General features: G+C 40.8%; 3 protein-coding genes across 9 annotated transcripts in view; 2 read left to right on the top strand and 1 right to left on the bottom strand.

Annotated features, from left to right (window-relative positions):
- LOC147312012 (obscurin-like) overlaps nucleotides 1–20364 on the bottom strand; it is a 46132-nt gene that overhangs the window by 7176 nt on the left and 18592 nt on the right. For 5 of the 7 annotated variants that reach the window (XM_086267524.1, XM_086267525.1, XM_086267529.1 and 2 more), the window contains 16 exons: nucleotides 18233–18493; nucleotides 17489–17764; nucleotides 17114–17386; nucleotides 16523–16798; nucleotides 16168–16443; nucleotides 15259–15534; nucleotides 14902–15177; nucleotides 14220–14486; nucleotides 13859–14125; nucleotides 13487–13756; nucleotides 12724–12990; nucleotides 11476–11742; nucleotides 10793–10905; nucleotides 2221–2374; nucleotides 475–636; nucleotides 249–353 (listed from right to left, as the gene is read on the bottom strand). In XM_086267524.1, coding sequence (XP_086123650.1) covers nucleotides 249–353; nucleotides 475–636; nucleotides 2221–2374; nucleotides 10793–10905; nucleotides 11476–11742; nucleotides 12724–12990; nucleotides 13487–13756; nucleotides 13859–14125; nucleotides 14220–14486; nucleotides 14902–15177; nucleotides 15259–15534; nucleotides 16168–16443; nucleotides 16523–16798; nucleotides 17114–17386; nucleotides 17489–17764; nucleotides 18233–18493 — 3786 coding nt within the window. The remainder of the gene's footprint in view (nucleotides 1–248; nucleotides 354–474; nucleotides 637–2220; nucleotides 2375–10792; nucleotides 10906–11475; nucleotides 11743–12723; nucleotides 12991–13486; nucleotides 13757–13858; nucleotides 14126–14219; nucleotides 14487–14901; nucleotides 15178–15258; nucleotides 15535–16167; nucleotides 16444–16522; nucleotides 16799–17113; nucleotides 17387–17488; nucleotides 17765–18232; nucleotides 18494–20364) is intronic. The other 2 variants (XM_086267528.1, XM_086267526.1) reach the window with 2 other exon arrangements.
- LOC147312015 (uncharacterized) lies at nucleotides 2608–5924 on the top strand. Its single transcript, XM_086267403.1, has 3 exons — nucleotides 2608–2958; nucleotides 3146–5837; nucleotides 5888–5924. The coding sequence occupies exons 2-3, from the start codon at nucleotides 4003–4005 to the stop codon at nucleotides 5922–5924; spliced, it is 1872 nt and encodes a 623-aa protein (XP_086123529.1). The 5' UTR covers nucleotides 2608–2958; nucleotides 3146–4002.
- On the top strand, nucleotides 5892–10780 carry LOC147312014 (uncharacterized). Its single transcript, XM_086267532.1, has 2 exons — nucleotides 5892–10463; nucleotides 10651–10780. The coding sequence occupies exon 1, from the start codon at nucleotides 5938–5940 to the stop codon at nucleotides 10039–10041; it is 4104 nt and encodes a 1367-aa protein (XP_086123658.1). The 5' UTR covers nucleotides 5892–5937; the 3' UTR covers nucleotides 10042–10463; nucleotides 10651–10780.

The following is a 20364-nucleotide window of genomic DNA, read 5'->3' as shown; positions in this document are numbered from 1 at the left end:
ACCTCACCTTACTTTAATGATTAGACAATACATATTCAATACATGCACTAGAGACAGGAAATGTGAAGCTAAATATTGATTGCATTGAAAAAATGAAATTTTACTGTTTAGTTGGATTAAATGAGCAAAAATCACTGAATTAACTGAGCAAAAATCACTGAATTAACCCCCCAAAACTTAAGGATCATCAGGTTGCCCCAGTATGGTTTATCCATTCTAATTAGTTAGTAGGTGCATTATTTGAATACCTTCCACCTCCAAGTAAGCAACAGATTCAATGTGCCTCGCCACAAACTTAATCTCTCCAGAGTCCTCTGCTCGCACGTTGCACATGAGAAGAAAATGTTTTGTCCCTGAAATGAAAAAAATTCTGAAATGTTTATTATAAAATATTTTTTCAAATTCTCAGGTTTTCTTTCTGGTTAAAGCCTAAAAAGTATTTTTGTTTGTTTATTTGTTTTGGTTTTTGCAAACCTTCCTGACGGATCTTAATGGTGCTTGTGGGCTGTATCCGCTCCCCATTTTTGTACCATTCCCCTGGCACATCCTCCACTGAGATCTCACAAACAAACACAGCGTTTTCATCCTCTTGGATGTCCAGGTCCTCAAGACCTTGGAGGATCACCAGCTCACGCTCTGTAGAATTCAAATTTAAAAATATGTATATATAAATACATATGTATACATATATATATTTAAGATTACAATGGAGTCCTCATTCACACATCCAGCAGACATAGAACATATAAATGTTGCAGGCAGATGGCAGCATTGTGCTGTATTTGTAAAGCTGAAAGCCACGTCTTGAATGCAGTTTCAACTCCTTACTAAAACAACATGGCCATAAATACCAGCTACATCCAGCAGTACTAATAATTTATTATTAATCATTAATAACTTCCCAACCTAATTAGTAATACTAGCCTAATAGCACTATTGGGGCTACAATTATGAACATTTTATTAGAACAATATATTTGTATAGCTAAGTTTCTAATTTTTCTCAGACACAGAAACTTTTAACTAATGTATTTTTTATATGTAGCTCTGTATCTGCAAATATTTTTCTGATGGTATCCACACAAGTACAATTTCTTAATAGCTCATCTTGATTTTTAAGAAGAAAGACACTTATTCTCTGCTGTGTTCTTCTTAAACATTAAGAGAACTGCATTATATGCACATGTAAGTAAGTAAAATTTTATTTATATAGCACATTTCTAGATAAAAGATCACAAAGTGCTTCACAAGGTATAAAACAAAAACAGACAGTTAACAAAATGCAATTCTAAAAAGATGTGTTTTTAGTTGTTTTTTAACAGTGATCACTGAGTCCGTAGATCTTAAGTTCTGAGGAAGAGAGTTCCACAGTCTGGCGGCCACAGTGTCAAAAGCTCTGTCTCCCTTGGTTTTCAGCCTTGTATGCTGAACAACAAGTAGGCCCGGATCACAAGACCTCAGGGACCTACTAGGGACATAGGGCTGTAAAAGTTCAATGATGTAGGCTGGTGCTTGTCCTTGAAGAGCTTTAAATGTCAGAACCGGTATCTTAAAATGGAGATACTAATCTTACTAGTACTGTTAGCCAAAAAGCAACAATATCTCCAAAATTAGACTACTGTACTCCTTGATATAATGGAGCCTTAACCACAACCTCAAATCGCTGGCAGGCAATACAAAATTATATTTAGTAACTTATTAAGTTACTTATTTGTTGTAGTTTGGTGTAGTTGTGTTCAACTACAACATGCTTCAGTGAGGTTATTGCTAACTGCTAACTAAAGCTTGGCTTGTTTGAATTGCGAATAATTGGTGATTGATGCGATAATGTCCAGCTATACCAGCATAGATACCAATAATCAGGCACGTGGGCTTTATAAGTGTTGAAGCAACAGGTGATTCTTGTTGAATACACCGGCTACAGCTGTGTAGCATTCAGGTTCCAAGCCATCTAACAGTGTCTGATCATAGCTCAGAAGATGACCTTGGTAGTAATTGTGTAATTCTGAATAAAAATGCCCAACCATTTGATGTGGCACTGTAGTGAGTCATCATTCTAGTTTTTGTAAGGTCCTTATTGCAAAAAACACCCCATCTCATAATATCGCTTCTTATCAAAACTATATAAATTTAGGACCAGTAACAATTTTTTTTAAAACCTACAACTGCTTTAATACTTGGTTGCCATCAAGTTGGTATCATTTTACATAGTAGACTGTACCGTAGACTTCCACAGTGCAGGATGTAGCTGCATCTCCTGCATCGCAGGTGTACATGCCAGAATCACTGACTTGGCATTTCATGATCTGGAGAAACCGTTTCCTTCCCATTGCATAAATGCGCAAGTCTTTGCTGGTCTTCACCTCAGCCCCGTCCTGAAAATGATAAGAAAACACAAAATAAAACAAACAAATGCAGTAAAATTTTACTTTGAACATTCTGCAGAGATCAAGAGTTGGTTTGGGGAAATTACTCTAAAAAAACTTTTAACATCAATGTTTTCAGGGTGTTTTTTTTTTTCCTGTGGTCTTTTGTCAGTATCACAAATGTTGCCAGTAAAGAATAAATAAAAAAACCAAACACTGACTGTAGCTGCCGTCATAGGCAACTCTCGCATTTAAGTTCATTTTATTAGATATGTAAGGTTGAAACAATTAGTAGTTGAAATATTAAGAAATAAATCAATAGTAATTCATGTTTTGTTCATTGGATTTATATGTTTAAATGTGTTATTTTTACTAATTGTGCAATTAGATAGGAACCTTTTCTATAGTTCCGTCTGTTGTTGCTAAGAGGGTATTTTTGGCTGGCACACTCAGCAAGCTAATTGAGACGAGCCACGAGGTTTGCACGTCCACAGTAAGATAGTAAATAGTAAGATAAATAAAAGAGTGCCTTTTTTGGACCTCCCCACGATGTAAGGATTAAAGTTTTATTCCCTTTGAGTGAGGCCAATGAGGTAAATGTTTTCTTTTGTTTATTTTCGTTGTATGTAAATATGCTAGTGTTGCGTGATATTCTAGTGCAATTACCGCAGTGTGAGGTGTAATGTGTATTTTATTGATTGTTTTGTTGGAATGTTTCGCCATATATAATGCTTAGGGGCTTTATTAAGAATATTCATTTAAGTTTGTATTTCTTTTTAGTTCTGACGGCATTGTATCGGCTGTGGTTGGACATCATTACAAGTTAAGGCATGTCGAAGAATCCTCCTGTCCGAAATAAATGTCAGTTAAAACACAAGGAACAAGTTGAGCTTTATTACGACTCGAGGGGAGTAACAGTCAGAACTCAGCCTGCTTCGTGCTGGAGGAGAGAGAAGGAGAAAGAGGTCTGCCGCAGCGGAGCCGAGCGGGAGCGGAGCGGAGCCGAGCGGGAGCGGAGCTGAGCCGAGCGGGAGCGGAGCTGAGCCGAGTGGGAGCGGAGCTGAGCCGAGCCGAGCCGACAGCGCGCCGGGTCACGTGATTAAGCTCGCGTCTCTCTCAAGCATCAAAGACGCTCAAACACACACACAGACATCTCATAAAGCAACCAGAGTCCAGCGGTGCAGCTTGGTTAAGCTACAAAGAAGTAACACGTTTATACAAGTTAAATGTGGAGAGTAGATTTCTTTAGCTCATCTTAAAGGGACTCTGTCAAGCAATGAAAGTGGAAGTGTGGTGGTTTGGAGTAAAAGTTTAAGCTCATGTTATTGTTGTTTATGCTAAGTAACTGTAATTAAGGTACGTTTAAGTTGATTATAAGGGTTTGCTTATTTTAAGACTGCATTAGATATTTAAAGGTCACATTATAGTATTTTGTTTGACATTGAAGGTTATTTTCTGTTTTACTACAAGTGAAGAGCAATTTACTATTTTGGTTTAAGAGTTTGTGACATATGTTTAAGTTGACTCTTTAAAGTAAAGCAATTTAAGGTCCTAGGTGCTTCATAAGGTGACTATTCACGTATTTAAGTTGACCTAGGTGACTTGAGTGTAGTACAATACCTTTGACTGTCTGTGACATGGAGCAAGAAGGCTGTGACACTGAAGCTGTGGAGCAGCAAGAAGCTTTTGAAGAGCAAGAAAGTTTGCCAGAACCATGCACAAGTAAAGCTACTAAAGAAGGAAGTTTGAGGAAAAGTCAAAGAGTTAAGAAGTTCACTGAAAGGGGCCAAGCACTACATGATGAAAAGGTGAACAAGCTTCAAGCTCGCTTCAAAGTCAGTTATGAAATGTGGAAAGTTGTTGCAAAACAAGGCAAAAAGGCACTTGAAGAACCTGTTAGTGCAAAACTTAAAGAGCTTATCGGCCGAGTTGAACATACCTCGGCAGAAGTGAAACAAGTTTATGATGAACTGCGCAATCATGAAACTCCTGATGCAGACACTCGCCGCAGAGTGGACACCTGTGATGCGGTTTCTCAAAAGATGATAAAGCTAGCTCAAGAAAAATTAGCAGCAGAAGAAGACGAAGAACTTTCTGAGAGATTGGTTCACTGGAGTGATATAGGATCAGCATTCAATTCTGCCGCCTCTCAAAGATCCAAAGGTTCGAATAGCAGGCAATCAAGAAGCTCAAGTAAGTTGTCTGTAAAGAGGCAAGAAGCAGCTGCAGAGCTTGCGGCTACTGAAGCAACTCTGAAGATTATGGAGGAATTGGAAAGTGAAAGAAAGGCACTTGAAATCCTTGAAGCAGAGAATGCTGAGAAACAGAAGGCCTTAGAGCAAAAGCGAAGAGAGCTTGAAAGGCTAGAAACAGTAAAGAGAATGAATGCTGCTAAAGCACGTTTGAAAGTGTACAATGACGAAGGAAGCTCAGATGAAGAAATATCAGACCTTCTGCACGAAAGGAGCAAACGGAGAAATGTCACAGCTAAACCGATGAATCAGTTTGCACATTCGCAACTTAATGCAAATGCAGAGCCGTTTGATATGCCACAAGCCAACTTAAGGTCACAACCAAGAGAAAGCAAACAGGAAGATAGTACCACAACATTGGCCCAAGCTCTAGCTGAGTCCATTCACATAAGTCGCCTACCAGTACCAGAACCTACAGTCTTCAACGGAGATCCTCTCAAGTACAAGGATTGGAAAATGTCGTTTCAAATGCTGATAGACAGAAAGAACATCCCAGTGAATGAAAAGATTTACTATCTTCACAAGTATGTTGGAGGACCGGCGAGAAAGGCTGTTGAGAGTTATTTTCTGTTGGGAACAGAGCGTGCTTATTACTCAGCATGGAACATTTTGGAGGAAAGATATGGAAGTTCATTTGTAATCACCAAAGCTTTCAGAGATAAGTTGACATCATGGCCAAGGATTGGGAACAAGGATAGCGTTGAACTTCGAGAATTTTCAGATTTTCTCAGAGGATGTGAAGCGGCCATGCTTCAGGTTAAAGGTCTTGAAGTTTTGAATGACTGCAATGAGAATCAGAGAATGCTAAGCAAGCTACCTGATTGGTTGTCAGCAAGATGGAATCGAAAGGTCATTGAAATTGAAGAACAAGATGGTTCCTTTCCAACATTTAGCCACTTTGTTGACTTCATTGCGAGAGAAGCCAAGATTGCGTGCAATCCAGTAACATCGCTTCATGCACTCAAAGCAGGTGACTCAGAGAAAATGAAATCTTTCAAGACAAGAAGTGTTGGAGCAAAGGTGCTAGTGAGTGCTGCAGAAGAGACGTCCAACACAAAAAAATGTGTGTTTTGTGAAAACTCAAATCATAGCATTCACACATGTAGGAAGTTTATGGACAAGGTCTTGAGTGAAAGAGTCAAATTTGTGCAAACTAAGGGACTGTGCTTTGGATGTCTAGGCTTTGGACACCAATCAAAGAAATGTGAAAGGAGAAAGATGTGTGACACATGTAAATGGAAACACCCGACATGTTTGCATGAGGAACGAGACAAAACCTCAAAGAAAAGGAAAGAAAAGGAAAGTGACAAGGAACCACAAATGAAAGAGATGGAAGGCAATAAAGAGAGTAGAGAAACCAAACCCAAGGAAGCACCAAGTGAAGCAATATCAAACCGTGTGATTCAAAGTGACAGAAGTAATCTCACATCTACAATCATTCCAGTTTGGTTATCCACAACAAGCAATCCTGAACATGAGATTCTTCTCTATGCTCTTCTTGATAGCCAAAGTGACACGACATTCGTCTTGAAGGAAAAGGCAGATGCTCTGGATGCAGAGAAGGAATGTGTGCAGTTAAAGCTCTCGACAATGTCTTCTAAAGACACTTTAGTACCAAGTCAAAGGCTGTCTGGGTTACAGGTCAGAGGTTTCTCTTCTTCAAGGAGAATTCCTCTTCCTGTGACATACACAAGAGAGTTTATTCCTGCGAATTTGAGTCATATTCCCACACAAAGGACAGCAAGAGCGTGGCCACACTTAGAGCACCTGGCTGAAGAAATCGCTCCACTGATTGAATGTGACGTAGGCCTGCTCATTGGTTACAATTGTTCACAAGTGTTGGTACCCAGAGAAGTTGTGGCGGGAAAAGATAATGAACCTTTTGCCCAAAGAACAGACCTTGGCTGGACAATAGTTGGAGGAGCTAATCCATGTGTTGACTATGGGGATGCCATAGGATGTAGCCACAAGATCATTGTCAAGGAAGTGACACCCAATCAGTCAGCTGAGCAGTTGGTCAAAGAAGTGCAATACGTCTGTCGCACACAAGTCAAAGAGGTGGTCACATCTGCAGATGTAATTAAAGTGCTCGAGTCCGACTTCAATGAAAGAAAGGTGGAAGATTCACACTTCTCACAAGAAGATTTAAGGTTCATCTCCATAATGGAAGAAGGAGTGAAGATGAAAGCAGATGGACACTGTGAGTTACCTTTGCCATTTAAGGAAGACAGACCAAGTCTGGCAAACAACCGGAGCTGTGCAGAACACAGACTCAAAAATTTGAAGAGAAGATTTGAGAAGGACAAGCAATACCACAAAGACTACACAGAGTTCATGAGAGAGACTATAGAGCGTGGTGATGCAGAAAGAGTTCCCTCTGTAGACCTGGACAAAGGCCCTGCCTGGTACATTCCACACCATGGAGTGTATCATCCTCAAAAGCCTGGCAAAATAAGAGTGGTGTTTGATTGTTCAGCAAAGTACGGAGGGGTGTCCTTGAACGACTACCTGCTTACAGGGCCAGAGTTAACCAACTCTCTAGTGGGGGTCCTGTGCCGATTTCGGAAAGGTCCAGTTGCAGTGATGTGCGACATTGAGCGCATGTTTCATCAATTCAGAGTCAGAGAAGAAGATCAAAATTACTTTCGCTTCTTGTGGTGGGACAATGGAGACTTCAACTCTACTCCATCTGTCTATCGCATGCGCGTACACTTGTTTGGAGCTGCTTCTTCCCCTGCCTGTTCGAACTTTGGTCTCAAGTATATTGCTGCACAAGGTCAAGGCAAGTTCAGTGAAGCTACCATAAGATTCATTGAGCGAAATTTTTATGTGGACGATGGTCTTATCAGTTTCCACTCAGAAGAAGAGGCAATTCGTTTGGTGAAGGAAGCAAAGGAACTTTGCAGCACAGGAGGCTTGCGACTTCACAAGTTTGTTTCAAACAGTAAGCAAGTGCTTAATTCGCTACCGGAAGAAGATTGTGCAGAAACAGTAAGAAAGGACTTGTCACTGGGCGAGCAACAAATTGAAAGAGCCCTAGGTGTCAAATGGTGCATCGACTCGGATTATTTCCAGTTTCGAGTAGTTGTGAACGAGCAGCCACTTTCCAGAAGAGGAGTGTTGTCCACAGTAGCCTCTATTTATGATCCACTTGGCTTTGTGGCACCTTTTGTTCTACTTGGGAAGCAGATACTACAGCAAATGTGTCGAGAGAAAGCAGATTGGGACGAACCACTCACAAGCGATCTGAAGTCACGGTGGGAGTCCTGGTTGTTGGATCTAAAAAATCTAGCAGATGTCAAAATTGACAGATGTTACGTGCCAAAAGATTTTCAAACAGTTCAGAAGTACGAGCTTCACCATTTCTCAGACGCAAGTGTTTCAGGGTATGGTGTTTGTACGTACCTGAGAGCTGTCAGTGAAGCAGGACAAGTCCACTGCGCTCTTGTCTTTGCCAAGTCCAGAGTAGCACCCACGAAGGTTACTACGGTGCCACGATTGGAGCTGTCTGCAGCAGTTGTAGCAGTGCGGATTAGTGACATGCTCAAAGCAGAGTTGGAGCTAGAAGATGCTCAAGAATTCTTCTGGACAGATTCTCAAGTTGTCTTGGGATATATCAACAACGATGCGAGACGTTTCCATGTTTTCGTTGCAAATCGCATTCAGCGTATTAAGGAAAGCACTCAACCGATGCAATGGAAGTTTGTGGTATCAGATCTCAATCCAGCAGATCATGCCTCGCGCGGACTGAAGGCCAAAGACCTCATTACCTCCAACTGGTTTAGTGGTCCAAGTTTTCTTTGGCAAGAGAAACTTCCCCACGAAGAAGTCACGGTGGGGAAACTTGATGCAGAGGATCCAGAAGTACGCAAAGTTGTTGTACTCCATACAACTACAGAAACAAATTCTTTGGCAGAACGTTTTCTGAAATTCTCCAGTTGGTCAAGGTTGGTCAAAGCTATGGCAAGACTTCTCAGATTTGTGAAAGAGTTTAAGGGCTTGGAAAGGAGAAGCAATAAAGCCACTAACCTTGAAGAAAGGAAAGAAGCCGAGCTTAAAGTCATATCCATTGTACAAAGATCAATCTTCTGCAAGGAAATCAAGGCACTTCAAACGCGAAAGGATCTACCCAAGGACAGAACAAATAGACTCTATCGACTCGATCCCTTCCTGGATGAGAAGGGTGTTCTTAGAGTGGGAGGTAGATTAGAGCGTTCTACATTGCAGCCACACGTCAAGCACCCGGTCATCTTACCAAAGACTTGCCATATCGCAAAGTTACTGATTGATCACCATCATCAGCGGGTGAAACATCAAGGACGGGGCATGACGATAAATGAGCTGAGATCGAACGGAATATGGATACTAGGATGCAGTCAAGCAGTATCATCCTTTATCTACAACTGTATTAAGTGCAGGAAATTCAGACGTCGAGGAGAAGAGCAAAAGATGGCAAACCTACCAAGTGAGAGAATGGAGACCACCCCTCCCTTCACGTATTGTGGGATGGATTGTTTCGGCCCATTCTACATTAAAGAAGGAAGAAAAGAACTGAAGCGTTACGGGCTTCTGTTTACCTGTCTATGCTCTCGTGCGGTGCACATAGAGCTACTTGATGATATGTCAACCGACGCTTTTCTAAACTCACTGCGTTCTTTCATCGCTTTGCGTGGGAATGTACGTCAGTTGCAATCAGATCAAGGCACCAATTTTGTTGGAGCCAGACGTGAGTTTCTGGAAGCAGTAAAGGAAATGGATCAGGAAAGTTTGAAACAGCTAGGCTGTGAGTTTGTGATGAATCCTCCCTCTGCCAGTCATATGGGTGGAGCCTGGGAAAGGCAAATTCGTACGATCCGAAGTGTATTGACAACCATTCTGGATCAGTCATCCAGATCATTGGACAGTTCATCTCTAAGAACCTATCTTTATGAAGTGATGGCAATAGTTAACAGCAGACCTATCACCCCACATTTACTCAACGATCCTACTGGACCTCAGCCACTTACACCTAATCGTCTGTTGACCATGAAGTCGTCAGTAATACTGCCACCACCAGGAGACTTTGTAAAGGAAGATTTGTATCTTCGCAAAAGATGGCGTAGAGTCCAGTACTTGCCCAATGAATTTTGGCACAGATGGAAGAAAGAGTACTTATTGAGCCTACAACAAAGACAAAAGTGGCACAAAACAAACAGAAATGCAAAGATCAATGACATAGTGATCGTACAAGATGACCAAGCATCAAGAAACGACTGGAAGTTGGCCAAAGTTGTTGCCATACACCCGAGTGAAGATGGATGTATACGCAAAGTACAACTGTTAATGAGTGACTCATTGTTAGATGACCATGGAAAGAGACTGAGTAAACCAGTTCTACTTGACAGACCTATACACAAGACTGTGACACTATTAGAAGCAGATTAGTTTACATTTCATAAGTTCATAGGTGGAAATCACAAGTGATTTGGTGGGAGTGTAGCTGCCGTCATAGGCAACTCTCGCATTTAAGTTCATTTTATTAGATATGTAAGGTTGAAACAATTAGTAGTTGAAATATTAAGAAATAAATCAATAGTAATTCATGTTTTGTTCATTGGATTTATATGTTTAAATGTGTTATTTTTACTAATTGTGCAATTAGATAGGAACCTTTTCTATAGTTCCGTCTGTTGTTGCTAAGAGGGTATTTTTGGCTGGCACACTCAGCAAGCTAATTGAGACGAGCCACGAGGTTTGCACGTCCACAGTAAGATAGTAAATAGTAAGATAAATAAAAGAGTGCCTTTTTTGGACCTCCCCACGATGTAAGGATTAAAGTTTTATTCCCTTTGAGTGAGGCCAATGAGGTAAATGTTTTCTTTTGTTTATTTTCGTTGTATGTAAATATGCTAGTGTTGCGTGATATTCTAGTGCAATTACCGCAGTGTGAGGTGTAATGTGTATTTTATTGATTGTTTTGTTGGAATGTTTCGCCATATATAATGCTTAGGGGCTTTATTAAGAATATTCATTTAAGTTTGTATTTCTTTTTAGTTCTGACGGCATTGTATCGGCTGTGGTTGGACATCATTACAAGTTAAGGCATGTCGAAGAATCCTCCTGTCCGAAATAAATGTCAGTTAAAACACAAGGAACAAGTTGAGCTTTATTACGACTCGAGGGGAGTAACACTGACCTTCATCCATTTCACATCCACGTTGTGTCTTGACAGCTCACACTCGATGGAGATTACTGCCCCTTCAGGGAACCTCTGGTTCTCCAGTTTTCTGAAAACGGTCACTGGGGGCTCTGGTGCAGAAAGAGATTACTTAACAGCCAAAATCCTGCTTAAATTTCTTCAAACACATTGCTGCTCAAAATTAAAGTAACCTTTAGGAGTAACTTATATGGATTCATTGCGATGACATTTTCATCCAATTGTCATCGACAGCATTTCATACTGAGCTCAAAGGGATGATGCATACTGAGTGACTGGTTATGGAGTGGATTATTTTACAGCATGAGGTTAAAATGACACCTGACAGAAAAGACTCAACCGAGCTACTGCTTTTCACTTGGTTGGGCTAGGCCAATTTGTGTTTGTAACACGAGCCCGGATAAAGGCAGTGGTAGCAGTGCTGTCAATCCATTCTGTTACATGCCTCCACTAGTTGGCACATGGCCAGCGTTGAGTAGGCCACTTTAGCTACCAGTTTAAGGTCACAACAAAATGAGTAAAGTTGCAGTTTGCCTGCTGTGAACAGAAGTGCATAATAAGTTGGCCTGGATTACTTACATGATTATTGAACTAAACAGTTGAGCAATTTGCACTCATTATCGCAAAGCTGCTTCTCTTTACAATTTCTCAAAAGTACCTACCCTTTACAACAAGCCTTGCAGAGGTCTTCAGATTCTCTATGCAGAACACAAAGGTGCCAGTGTCTTCTACTGACAGGTTAGAGATAGTAAGGCTGTGGACTTGTCCTTTTGCGCTCATACGGAAGTGATTAGTTGGCTTAAGCTTGAGTCCGTTTCTCATCCATGTGCCCGGGACATTGGGATGGGACACCTCTACCTCAAAAGAAGCCGTTTCCCTCTCTGTGGTTTTAATGTCAGTCAGTCCCCTCTTGATTGTGATTTTTCGAGCTACAGAGGCATCAAAGTGGGAAAAGTCATGTTTGAGAGACTGGGAACCTAACACAGGCATTTTCATTTCAGGCATTTAGCGCTGAGCAGACATGGCGTCCTTTTATAGTCGGAGAACAGGCGTGGAGTCTTTTTGGTGCACAGTGGTTAAACAATACAAGCTGGCACGTACACAAGCCATTTGAGCACTGGGCTTTACGCAAAAGCCCAGTGCACTTTGGAAGGGCCAACATTTTTCACTTATTCTAACACAGACACACATTCCCTGTGGAAAAAAAGGAGTGTTTATTTTGGAGACCTGATGACAACAACCTCAATTTTGAAGGCCAGGGTGTAAATTTAGATGCAATAGGAGGAGATCCAAATTCATAGGAGGTGCCAACAGCAGCCTGAAGTACTGACTTTCCCCTTCCCACCCACACTAGTGTTGAAAGAACAGCCTTTAATTCACCCACTGGCCTGTGGCTCATAGGACTACGAAACACAAGAAGCATCTGCAAAGAAAAACAAGCATAAGTACATCTTAATCACCACAACCTACCCGTTTTACAGTATGCCAGGCCTCAATGCTCTCGAGAAAGTTAAATGACGCTTATTCATAGGAATTTTCTATTTTGTTTACAAAATCAAATTATGGGCTGTGAACAGAGGCATCTTTTAATTATCAAGCATTTAACCCTTAGAATAGAATTTGGTGTGTCCCACCCATGTGTAATTATCAGGGCTTTGTTGGTCCTGCGTCACAACAGAAAGCCCTGGTCCGAAAGTCAGCTTGGGCTGTAAGGATATCACCTGTTGGATTCCATCATATTTCAGTACAAGTGCCAACCTGGTCCCCAGGTCACTCAAATTACTCTTACTCAGTTAATTGAAATTTGCCTTCATATGAAGCAGTGATGGAGGCTGCGTGTGAGATGGGGTTGTCGGCAACAGCGGTAAACAAACAACAACAGGGCATAGTGAGAACACGTGGGCACTTACGTTCCACTGTGAGCTGGGCTTGTGTGCGGTCATGAAGGGTTTCACAGCTGTAGGTGCCCCGGTCAGACATTGACACTTTGTGGAGGGTGAGACTGTGTTTGCGGCCCTTGTGCTTTAGAGTATACTTGGCCCCAGGGTGGATTAGCACCCCTTGCCTCATCCACCGCACCTCTCCCGAATCCACACTCACCTCCACTTCTAGAGTTGCTTCACTGTATTCTTCAGCTACAACTGGTGTCATTTTCTTACTGAACAGCACCTGTTGCTCTTGAAGTGAATGTTAGGAATTAGTACATAACAGCGTGTCAACAGTTTTTCTGCATCACTTATATTCAATTACAGTATGCTTAAGTTATGTATGTGGTTTTTGTTAAGTCTACTGTGAGGCCACACCCAAACCAACGGGAATATGTAAACCAGCAAAGGTGCATGGCAAGTTTAAGCACAGAGAATGAGTAAAAAGCTCTGTGGGGCCTTACCCCCTGCAGTGCAATGCACGCCAAAACCACTGAGCCACTTGTCTCTGTCAGTAACCAGAGGAATTCTGATATGAGAACCTGTGAGGTGCAAGCTGTCAAAGTCACCTTTTCAATAGTTTAAAGTTGTTTGCAAGGAATATGTGTCATATATGCCATTAAAGGGAAACTACTCCACTGAAGCTTGATAGTCACCAGAGAAAAATAAGGAAACTTAATGTTGAATATTCTAACCTCTATGGATTATTCAAATTTGTAAAGTGTCAATCGCAGGGGCCGCAACTCACCTTGAACCTGTAGTTCTGCCTCTGAAATCAACCCCTCTGCATCAGCTGTCACTCTGCTGCTATCTGAAACCATGCAGTTGTTGATGCAGAGCATGTGGCATAGCCCATTGCTGGAAACCACAGTGCGCTCGTTCAGGGCTACTTGCTTGCCGTTTAAGCGCCACACCAACTTGGTGTCCTCTGGTGAAACCACACACTTAAAAACTGCATCTTCTCCTTCACAGATGATGACATTGCGAAGCTCTGCTATGAACTCAATAATACGGGGGGCTGAAAAACATTCATATGAATTGTGAGCTCAAACTTTGCTCACATGTTACAATTGCACATTGGCCAGCATATTGTCTCTCTTAAAGATTTACACGGACTTACTTTCTACAGTAACAGTGGCTGAGGTCTTGTCATCTGTGGATTCACAGACATATTCTCCACTGTCTTCCTCCATTAGTTGGTGGATGGTAAAGCTCCGCTCTCTACCTTGAGCCCTGATTGTGTGCTGACGGCTATGAGAGATCTCGTTGCCATTTTTTAGCCACTGAACGTCTCCTTTTGGCTTGTTGATCTCACATTGTAACGTAAGGCGGGTTCCCTTTAGAGCCTTGATATTCTCCAACTGTCTGATAAATTTAACCTTCATTTCTGTTGGGCAAAGAAATACAGTTTTAGATCATGGCATCTTGTAATCAAATACTTAGAAAGAGAGGTCACATTTTGTTAAGTGACAAATTCCTACCTTTCACTAAAAGACTGAAATACATCTCATCTGTCTTTACGTCACAGACATATTCTCCAGAATCAGACAGCTGCAGAGGATTAATGATGAGCTTGTGGGTATTACCCACACTGGAGATGTGAATGTTCTCCTCGTTCAATAGTTGGCCATCTTTCAGCCACCGAACATTTGCCCTTTCATGGCTCACAATGGCACACAGTGTGACGCTCTCGTTTTCATAGGCTGTGATGTTGTTTGCTTTTTTATTCAGAAACTTGGCTGGCAGCTCTGAGCAAAAATACATTTACAAAGAAGCTGCTTGAAATTCCAAGTGCAAGCATCATTAACCTCCTAGGACCTGGCGTCCACATATGTGGACATCACATTTTGGGTTGTCTAGACCAAAATACTTAATTTTTCTCTACAAGGGCCTGATATCCACTTACAAGGATGTTATACTGCCACTGATCTATCAAAATTTAAAACGAATGTCCTCATATGTGGATCTCATTTTTCTCAGAAACAAAAATTAGGTAAAAAAAAAAAAATCTGGTAATTCTTTGTTTTTACAATCATCAGTTCCCAATCAACCCAAATAGCAAAGAAAAATTAAAAATGCATTTCATGAAAGAGTTTGGGTCTTAGGAGGTTAAACCTAGTCATATGAAATTCTGACACCTCTTTGAACATCATCTTAACTTACCTTGGACCTCTACAATTGTTATCAATTTGTCATCGAGGGCATCGCAAATGTATTCTCCAGAGTCCGAGGGCTGAAGTCCAGAGAGAACAAGCTTCCTAACAACGTCATAGTTGTCAATTTTTACGCGAGTATCTGGTTTCAGTCTCTTGCCGTTCCATAACCACTCAACTGTGGCGTTTGGCCGAGACACTTCACACTCCAAAATAAGATCATCTCCTGCTACCAGTATATGATGCTCTGGGTGGCCTGCATTTCCAATGATCTGCACAGGAGGCTCTGAACAAAAACAAGCACATTATCATTTTGTGTTCAACATAAAGGAAAGACAAGTTGTTAAGTATTTATTATTAATATTACCTTTGACAGTGATATAGAAGACTATTTTATCATCCACTGCATCGCAGGTATATTCCCCTGAATCTTCAAATGCCGCATTTAGGACCACCAGAGATCGGAAAACACCTTGCTCTTCGATGCAGTATCGCTCATTGTCATCAATAAGCTTGTCATCTTTATACCAGCTGACTGAGGCATTGGCTCTTGAGAGTTCACATACAAGAATAATGTCATCTGATACTAAGAACTGTTTTTCTATTTTTGCATCTGTTTTTCCAAGAATTTTTACAGGTAATTCTGAAAATGAAGAAAACAGAACATTCCATTTATTGGAACAGAATAATTGCCAGACCATCTGCAAAGGAAAAATGTATTCCTTCACTGCTAGCCAATGGTTGCAGGACAGTCAAGCTATATACGCTGCACTCGCAAACTATTCCCCAAATGATAGTGAAACAGTCTGGAAACCATTTGCCTTCAAAGTAAAAGTTGTGGCTTCTAAAATGTGTTTGTTAAAGCAATAATGTCCTACTTTTGTCAATGTTTTCCAGGTTTTACTGCTGCTTGGAGTGTAAATGTAAAGTGTTTGCAGACAAATCTCTATCTTTCATGCACACTACAGGCAACTGCAGCAATCTGCTAGAAACCAAAACAATCAAGGTTTTTGGTGCTGGGACACATACACATTTTTCCCTAGCAACTGGAGATCAACAACTAGTCTCTAGGCCTGTTTACAGACAGTACGTCTGTGTTAAATCTACACCATAGATATGTCGTAAGCACAAACCCTTATGAAACCTTAGAGTATAGCCTTCCTAGAAATATAACCACACATCACCATCAATGCAGCCTGCCACTTCCGTGGGCAACTTCAGTGGCTCTACATAGATTCACCCCAGAAGCATAATTCAGGCATGAGGCTTAACCTACCTTGCACTATCACACTGAAATCCATTACATCGTCTTTTGCGTCGCAGACATATTGCCCAGCATCTTCCACTGTCAGAAAGTGAATGGTCAACTGATGGATGACGCCATCTTCAAGGATTGTGATGTTTCTAGAGTCTTCGACTTCTTCCCCATTCTTCTTCCAAGTGACTTCAGCATTTGATCTTGAAACCTCGCAGTCTAGAAGTAGAGTCTCCCCGGCCATTTTCTCTACTCTACTTGCCATCTTCCGAGGACGAATGAAGCGAACAGGAGGCTCTGTGTGTTAAGTGAATCTTAAGTTAGAGTGGATATATGCTGACATAGCAAGAGCCTTCTAATTATTAAGTTTAATTACCTGCTATGTTTACAAAGAACGTCTTGGAGTCATCCGCTGTGTCGCATACATATTCTGCTGAATCTTTGACAGTGGTTTTAGGTATAATAAGTCTTCTGTAGACACCGTCCACCTCCAGAATGAGATTGTCGTTCTCCTCCACCTCGAGTCCATCACGATACCAGCGTACCATTGCATTGGGCCGTGAGATCTCACAGCTTAGCACCATCCTCTCAGATGTCTGCTGACACAGTTCCATTTCTGACTGACTTGGGGATACAATCTTCACTGGAGGTTCTGAAAGTGAATGGTATTACCCAGCTTTTCAATTAAAACAATACTGCATAATAGTGTAAAGGCTTCTGTATGCACCAGTTAAAATATTTCTCAGCTCTTTGCAGAGCAACAGACCAGAGTTAATTTCACCTTACCTTGGTGGGAGGCCATTTAGATATCAATATTTTAACCTTAAAAATGTTCTGATGATGCGTGACATTGACTTGTTTGAGTTAAATATACCAACCCCCTAATAGGACATTGTGCTCCTTTCTCTTAGAACAGTGACATATCCCCACATGCACAGACAGTATCTATAGTGTCAGGTGTTTGTACCTGTGATATTTAGGTGAAAGAATATTGAATCGTCAGCTGTATCACAGACGTATTCTCCAGAATCCTCTACTCCACTAGACAGTATCTTAAGTCGTCGATAAGGCCCTTCTACCTTGAGCTTGATGTTCTCACTCTCTTGAAGCTTTTGACCGTCTTTATACCAGCTGACCACACCACTGGCACGAGACAGTTCACAGCTTAGAATAATTTCGTCAGGGACATGACGGTCAAGGTGGACATCCTCCTTGGGATAGATTATCGTCACAGGAGGTTCTTTGGAGAAAGAGTACAAGTAATTGAAGCCACATCTGTATATGCAGATACAATCAGCAGAGTTTTTGAATTCTGGACTGTTGTATTTGAGTATTTTATTACCTCGTATGTTAACTTTGAAGACTAAAACGTTGTCTCCTACACGGGATGTGTATGTAGCTGTATCGGACAGTTGGGCTGAATGTGTAATCAGCTTTCTGTTGGTGCCCTCTGCTTGGATTGTAACATTATTGGTTGGTTGCATTTCAGTTCCGTCTTTGTACCATTTGACAACACCATCAGACCTTGATACTTCACATGACAGAACAAGCTGTTCATGTTCCACAACACTCTGGAAAAGGTCCCTCTCTGGGATATCAGCAAATGTTACCGGTGGTGCTGCAGAAAAAAACAAAAAAAAAAAATACTAAAAGTAGTTTTCGGATGAATCTAGATCTCATTATTTATGCTCATGCACAAGTTTTCACAGCCTAGTCATGCTGATTTTAAGCTTTGCTGTCAAGGTAATAACTCCTCACAGACATCAGAAGCATTGGTGGGTGTTAAGCCACATTTGAAGTGATGTAAAAACATATGTGCGGCAGTGCACTCATGAAATACTATTTACACAGGTTTGCAGAAAAAAAAGTTCATCATAATACATGCTGGACACTGAAGACGCTGTCCTAAAATGTAAAGCATGTATACAGAAAGCAGCTAAACGTTTAGACGTTTAAGAAAATCAGCTACGATGGATACGATGATGATCAGGTTTTGCTTTGTTAAGTATTAGAGGTCATGAAGGTGTACAAAACAGAACAGTTAAAACATTTGCCAAGAAAACATGGCCAAAAGAGATCATATCACCTTTCACCTCCACACAGAAATCGTTGAACTCTGAATCATCATCAGTTTTACAATTGTACACGCCAGAGCATGAAGATGTGGCCGGTTTCATAACCAGTGTCCTCTTTTTGCTCTTTGAATCAACGTTTAGTTCCGATTCTGGCAAGAGTTTTATTCCATCCTCAATCAAGCAGGTCTGGATTGCAGAATGTGAGATCTCGCACTTTGGTTTTATCAGTCCGCCTGCTTCAAGAGGATCGTTCCTCTCAGCCTCTGGAACAGCTGAGAATCAAACCCATGCTATAGGATCTTCAATTCATTGACAGTAACCAGATAGCAATGGTAAACAGATTTGTGTTTGTTATCCTACACTGTACAACTTACTTCAGTTTTTATAGTCAAGGGTGAGGTATGCCAACAGTGATTTTAATTAACTGATATTTGGCTCCAGAATGGTGTAAATGTTGTTTGGCAGACAGTGAAATCACACCATTATTTTAACATATAGCACTACAATGTAGTATGTAATAATAGTGTAGTATGCCTGGTCTCATTCCTAGGGAGTCAGATACTGTTGTTGTGTCAAGACGGGCATCTATCGGGTACCCACAAGTTGTCCTTTGGTGTTGGTGCAGTGACACACTGGGTTTATGGTTCCACCCATAAACAGGTCTTACTTCAAAGTCATAGCATATGGACACTCATAAAGTATGAATTGGCACCATATTTAAACTCACTGGGAAGCATAATTTCTCAGTGTGCATGGCCACTTTTGAGAAGGGGTTTTATTACAAACCAAGATCTTTTCCTGAACCTAACCATTAGTGTTCAGTGCCTAAACATACAGTCCAAACATACAAAAGTTTAAGACCACTTGAAAAATGGCAAAACATTATATTTTGCATGGTTGGATCATAGCAAGGTTCCAAGAAATGGGAGTGAGACAAAACATTTTTTTGAACATGCAGTTTATTGAAAACACTACTGTAGCTGTTTTACAGCTGATCAAAAGTTTAGGACCACAAGCCTTTAAAAGGCCAAATCTGTGCAAAAATGTGGATTTATTGTCATTTTCTGTCAGGTAGTCACACTGTCATGACGTTCTGATGGCAAAGGCAAAAAAAATTTCCCTTTTTGAACGTGGTCGGCTTGTTGAACTGCATATGCAGGGTCTCTCGCAGTGCACAATCGCAGCTTAAATAATCCTGAGGGTTATGGAACCAAAATGTCAAGTGGAAAACCCCCAAAATTTCACCAGCACTGAGCCGGAGGATCCAGTTGGCTGTCCATCAAGAAACTGGACAATCCTCAACCCAAATTAAGGCCATTACTGGTGCCGACTGCAGCCCCATAACCATCAGACACTGAAGGGCTTCAAAAATAAAAAAAACATCTCCGTGACATCATTTTCATTTTCTGGTCAACCTCAGACAAGGCTGAAAACAACAGAGGTGGCCTCGTGTCCATGAACGCCACAGAGCTGACCGTTTGGACTTTGCAAGAGAGCCCCAAACATTGGACATTGAAAGGTGGAAGAAAGTTTTATTCTTTTTATTCTTTTACTGGGTTTTTTTGGAGGTGTGGTCCTAAATTTTTGATCAGCTTTGAAACAGGCTGTTTAGTTTAAGCGTTGTTTTCAATAAATTGCATGCTCCAAAAAATGTTTTGTCTCACTCTCATTTCTTCTTGTTGGTTGATCCAACCATGTAAAAGATTTTTTTTTTTTTGCCATTTTTAAGTGATCTTAAACTTTTGATTGAAGCTGTAGTAAAAAGCAAGTTAAAATGAAACTAATCAGTAGATCAAAACAACGTAAAACGCAGTCAAAAGACAAACAAGGCATCTGTTTTTTCAAAATTGTATTATATACTGTATTATAATTCATCAAATTGTGTTTTTGGAAACTTTAGAGGTGAGGATTATATTATTTTATATTAGTTGCTGAATCTGGCTTCCTTTCTGATCAACCTATGTTTCTCAACATTTTCAGCAGTTTCCTGAGCCCTTAGTCTGTGCTGATTTACATAGACAAAGACATTTATGTCTTGAAAAAGCCTCAATTTAAATTTCTTTTCTTTTTTATATCTCAGTTTTGGTCTCCACCAGTTAAAGAGCCAATCAATTTGGCTCTTTAACTGTTTTTTCTTTTTCTC

This window comes from Aulonocara sp. 'chitande type north' Nkhata Bay, linkage group LG16, assembly GCF_057382095.1.
Source record: "Aulonocara sp. 'chitande type north' Nkhata Bay isolate Kocher_YH1m ecotype deep benthic linkage group LG16, A_spYH_male_GT1.1, whole genome shotgun sequence".
Taxonomy (NCBI): Eukaryota; Metazoa; Chordata; class Actinopteri; order Cichliformes; family Cichlidae; genus Aulonocara; species Aulonocara sp. 'chitande type north' Nkhata Bay.
The sequence above is the reverse complement of the archived record's forward strand: the minus strand, read 5'-3'. Positions and strand labels throughout refer to the sequence as shown.

Excerpts from the sequence above, each read along its gene's own strand:
- LOC147312015 (XM_086267403.1), top strand. The coding sequence starts at position 4,003 with ATGGAGCAAGAAGGCTGTGACACTGAAGCTGTGGAGCAGCAAGAAGCT. Across the intron at positions 5,838-5,887 it reads AAATGTGAAAGGAGAAAGAT|ACAAAACCTCAAAGAAAAGG; the intron begins GTGTGACACATG and ends ATGAGGAACGAG.
- LOC147312014 (XM_086267532.1), top strand. The coding sequence starts at position 5,938 with ATGAAAGAGATGGAAGGCAATAAAGAGAGTAGAGAAACCAAACCCAAG.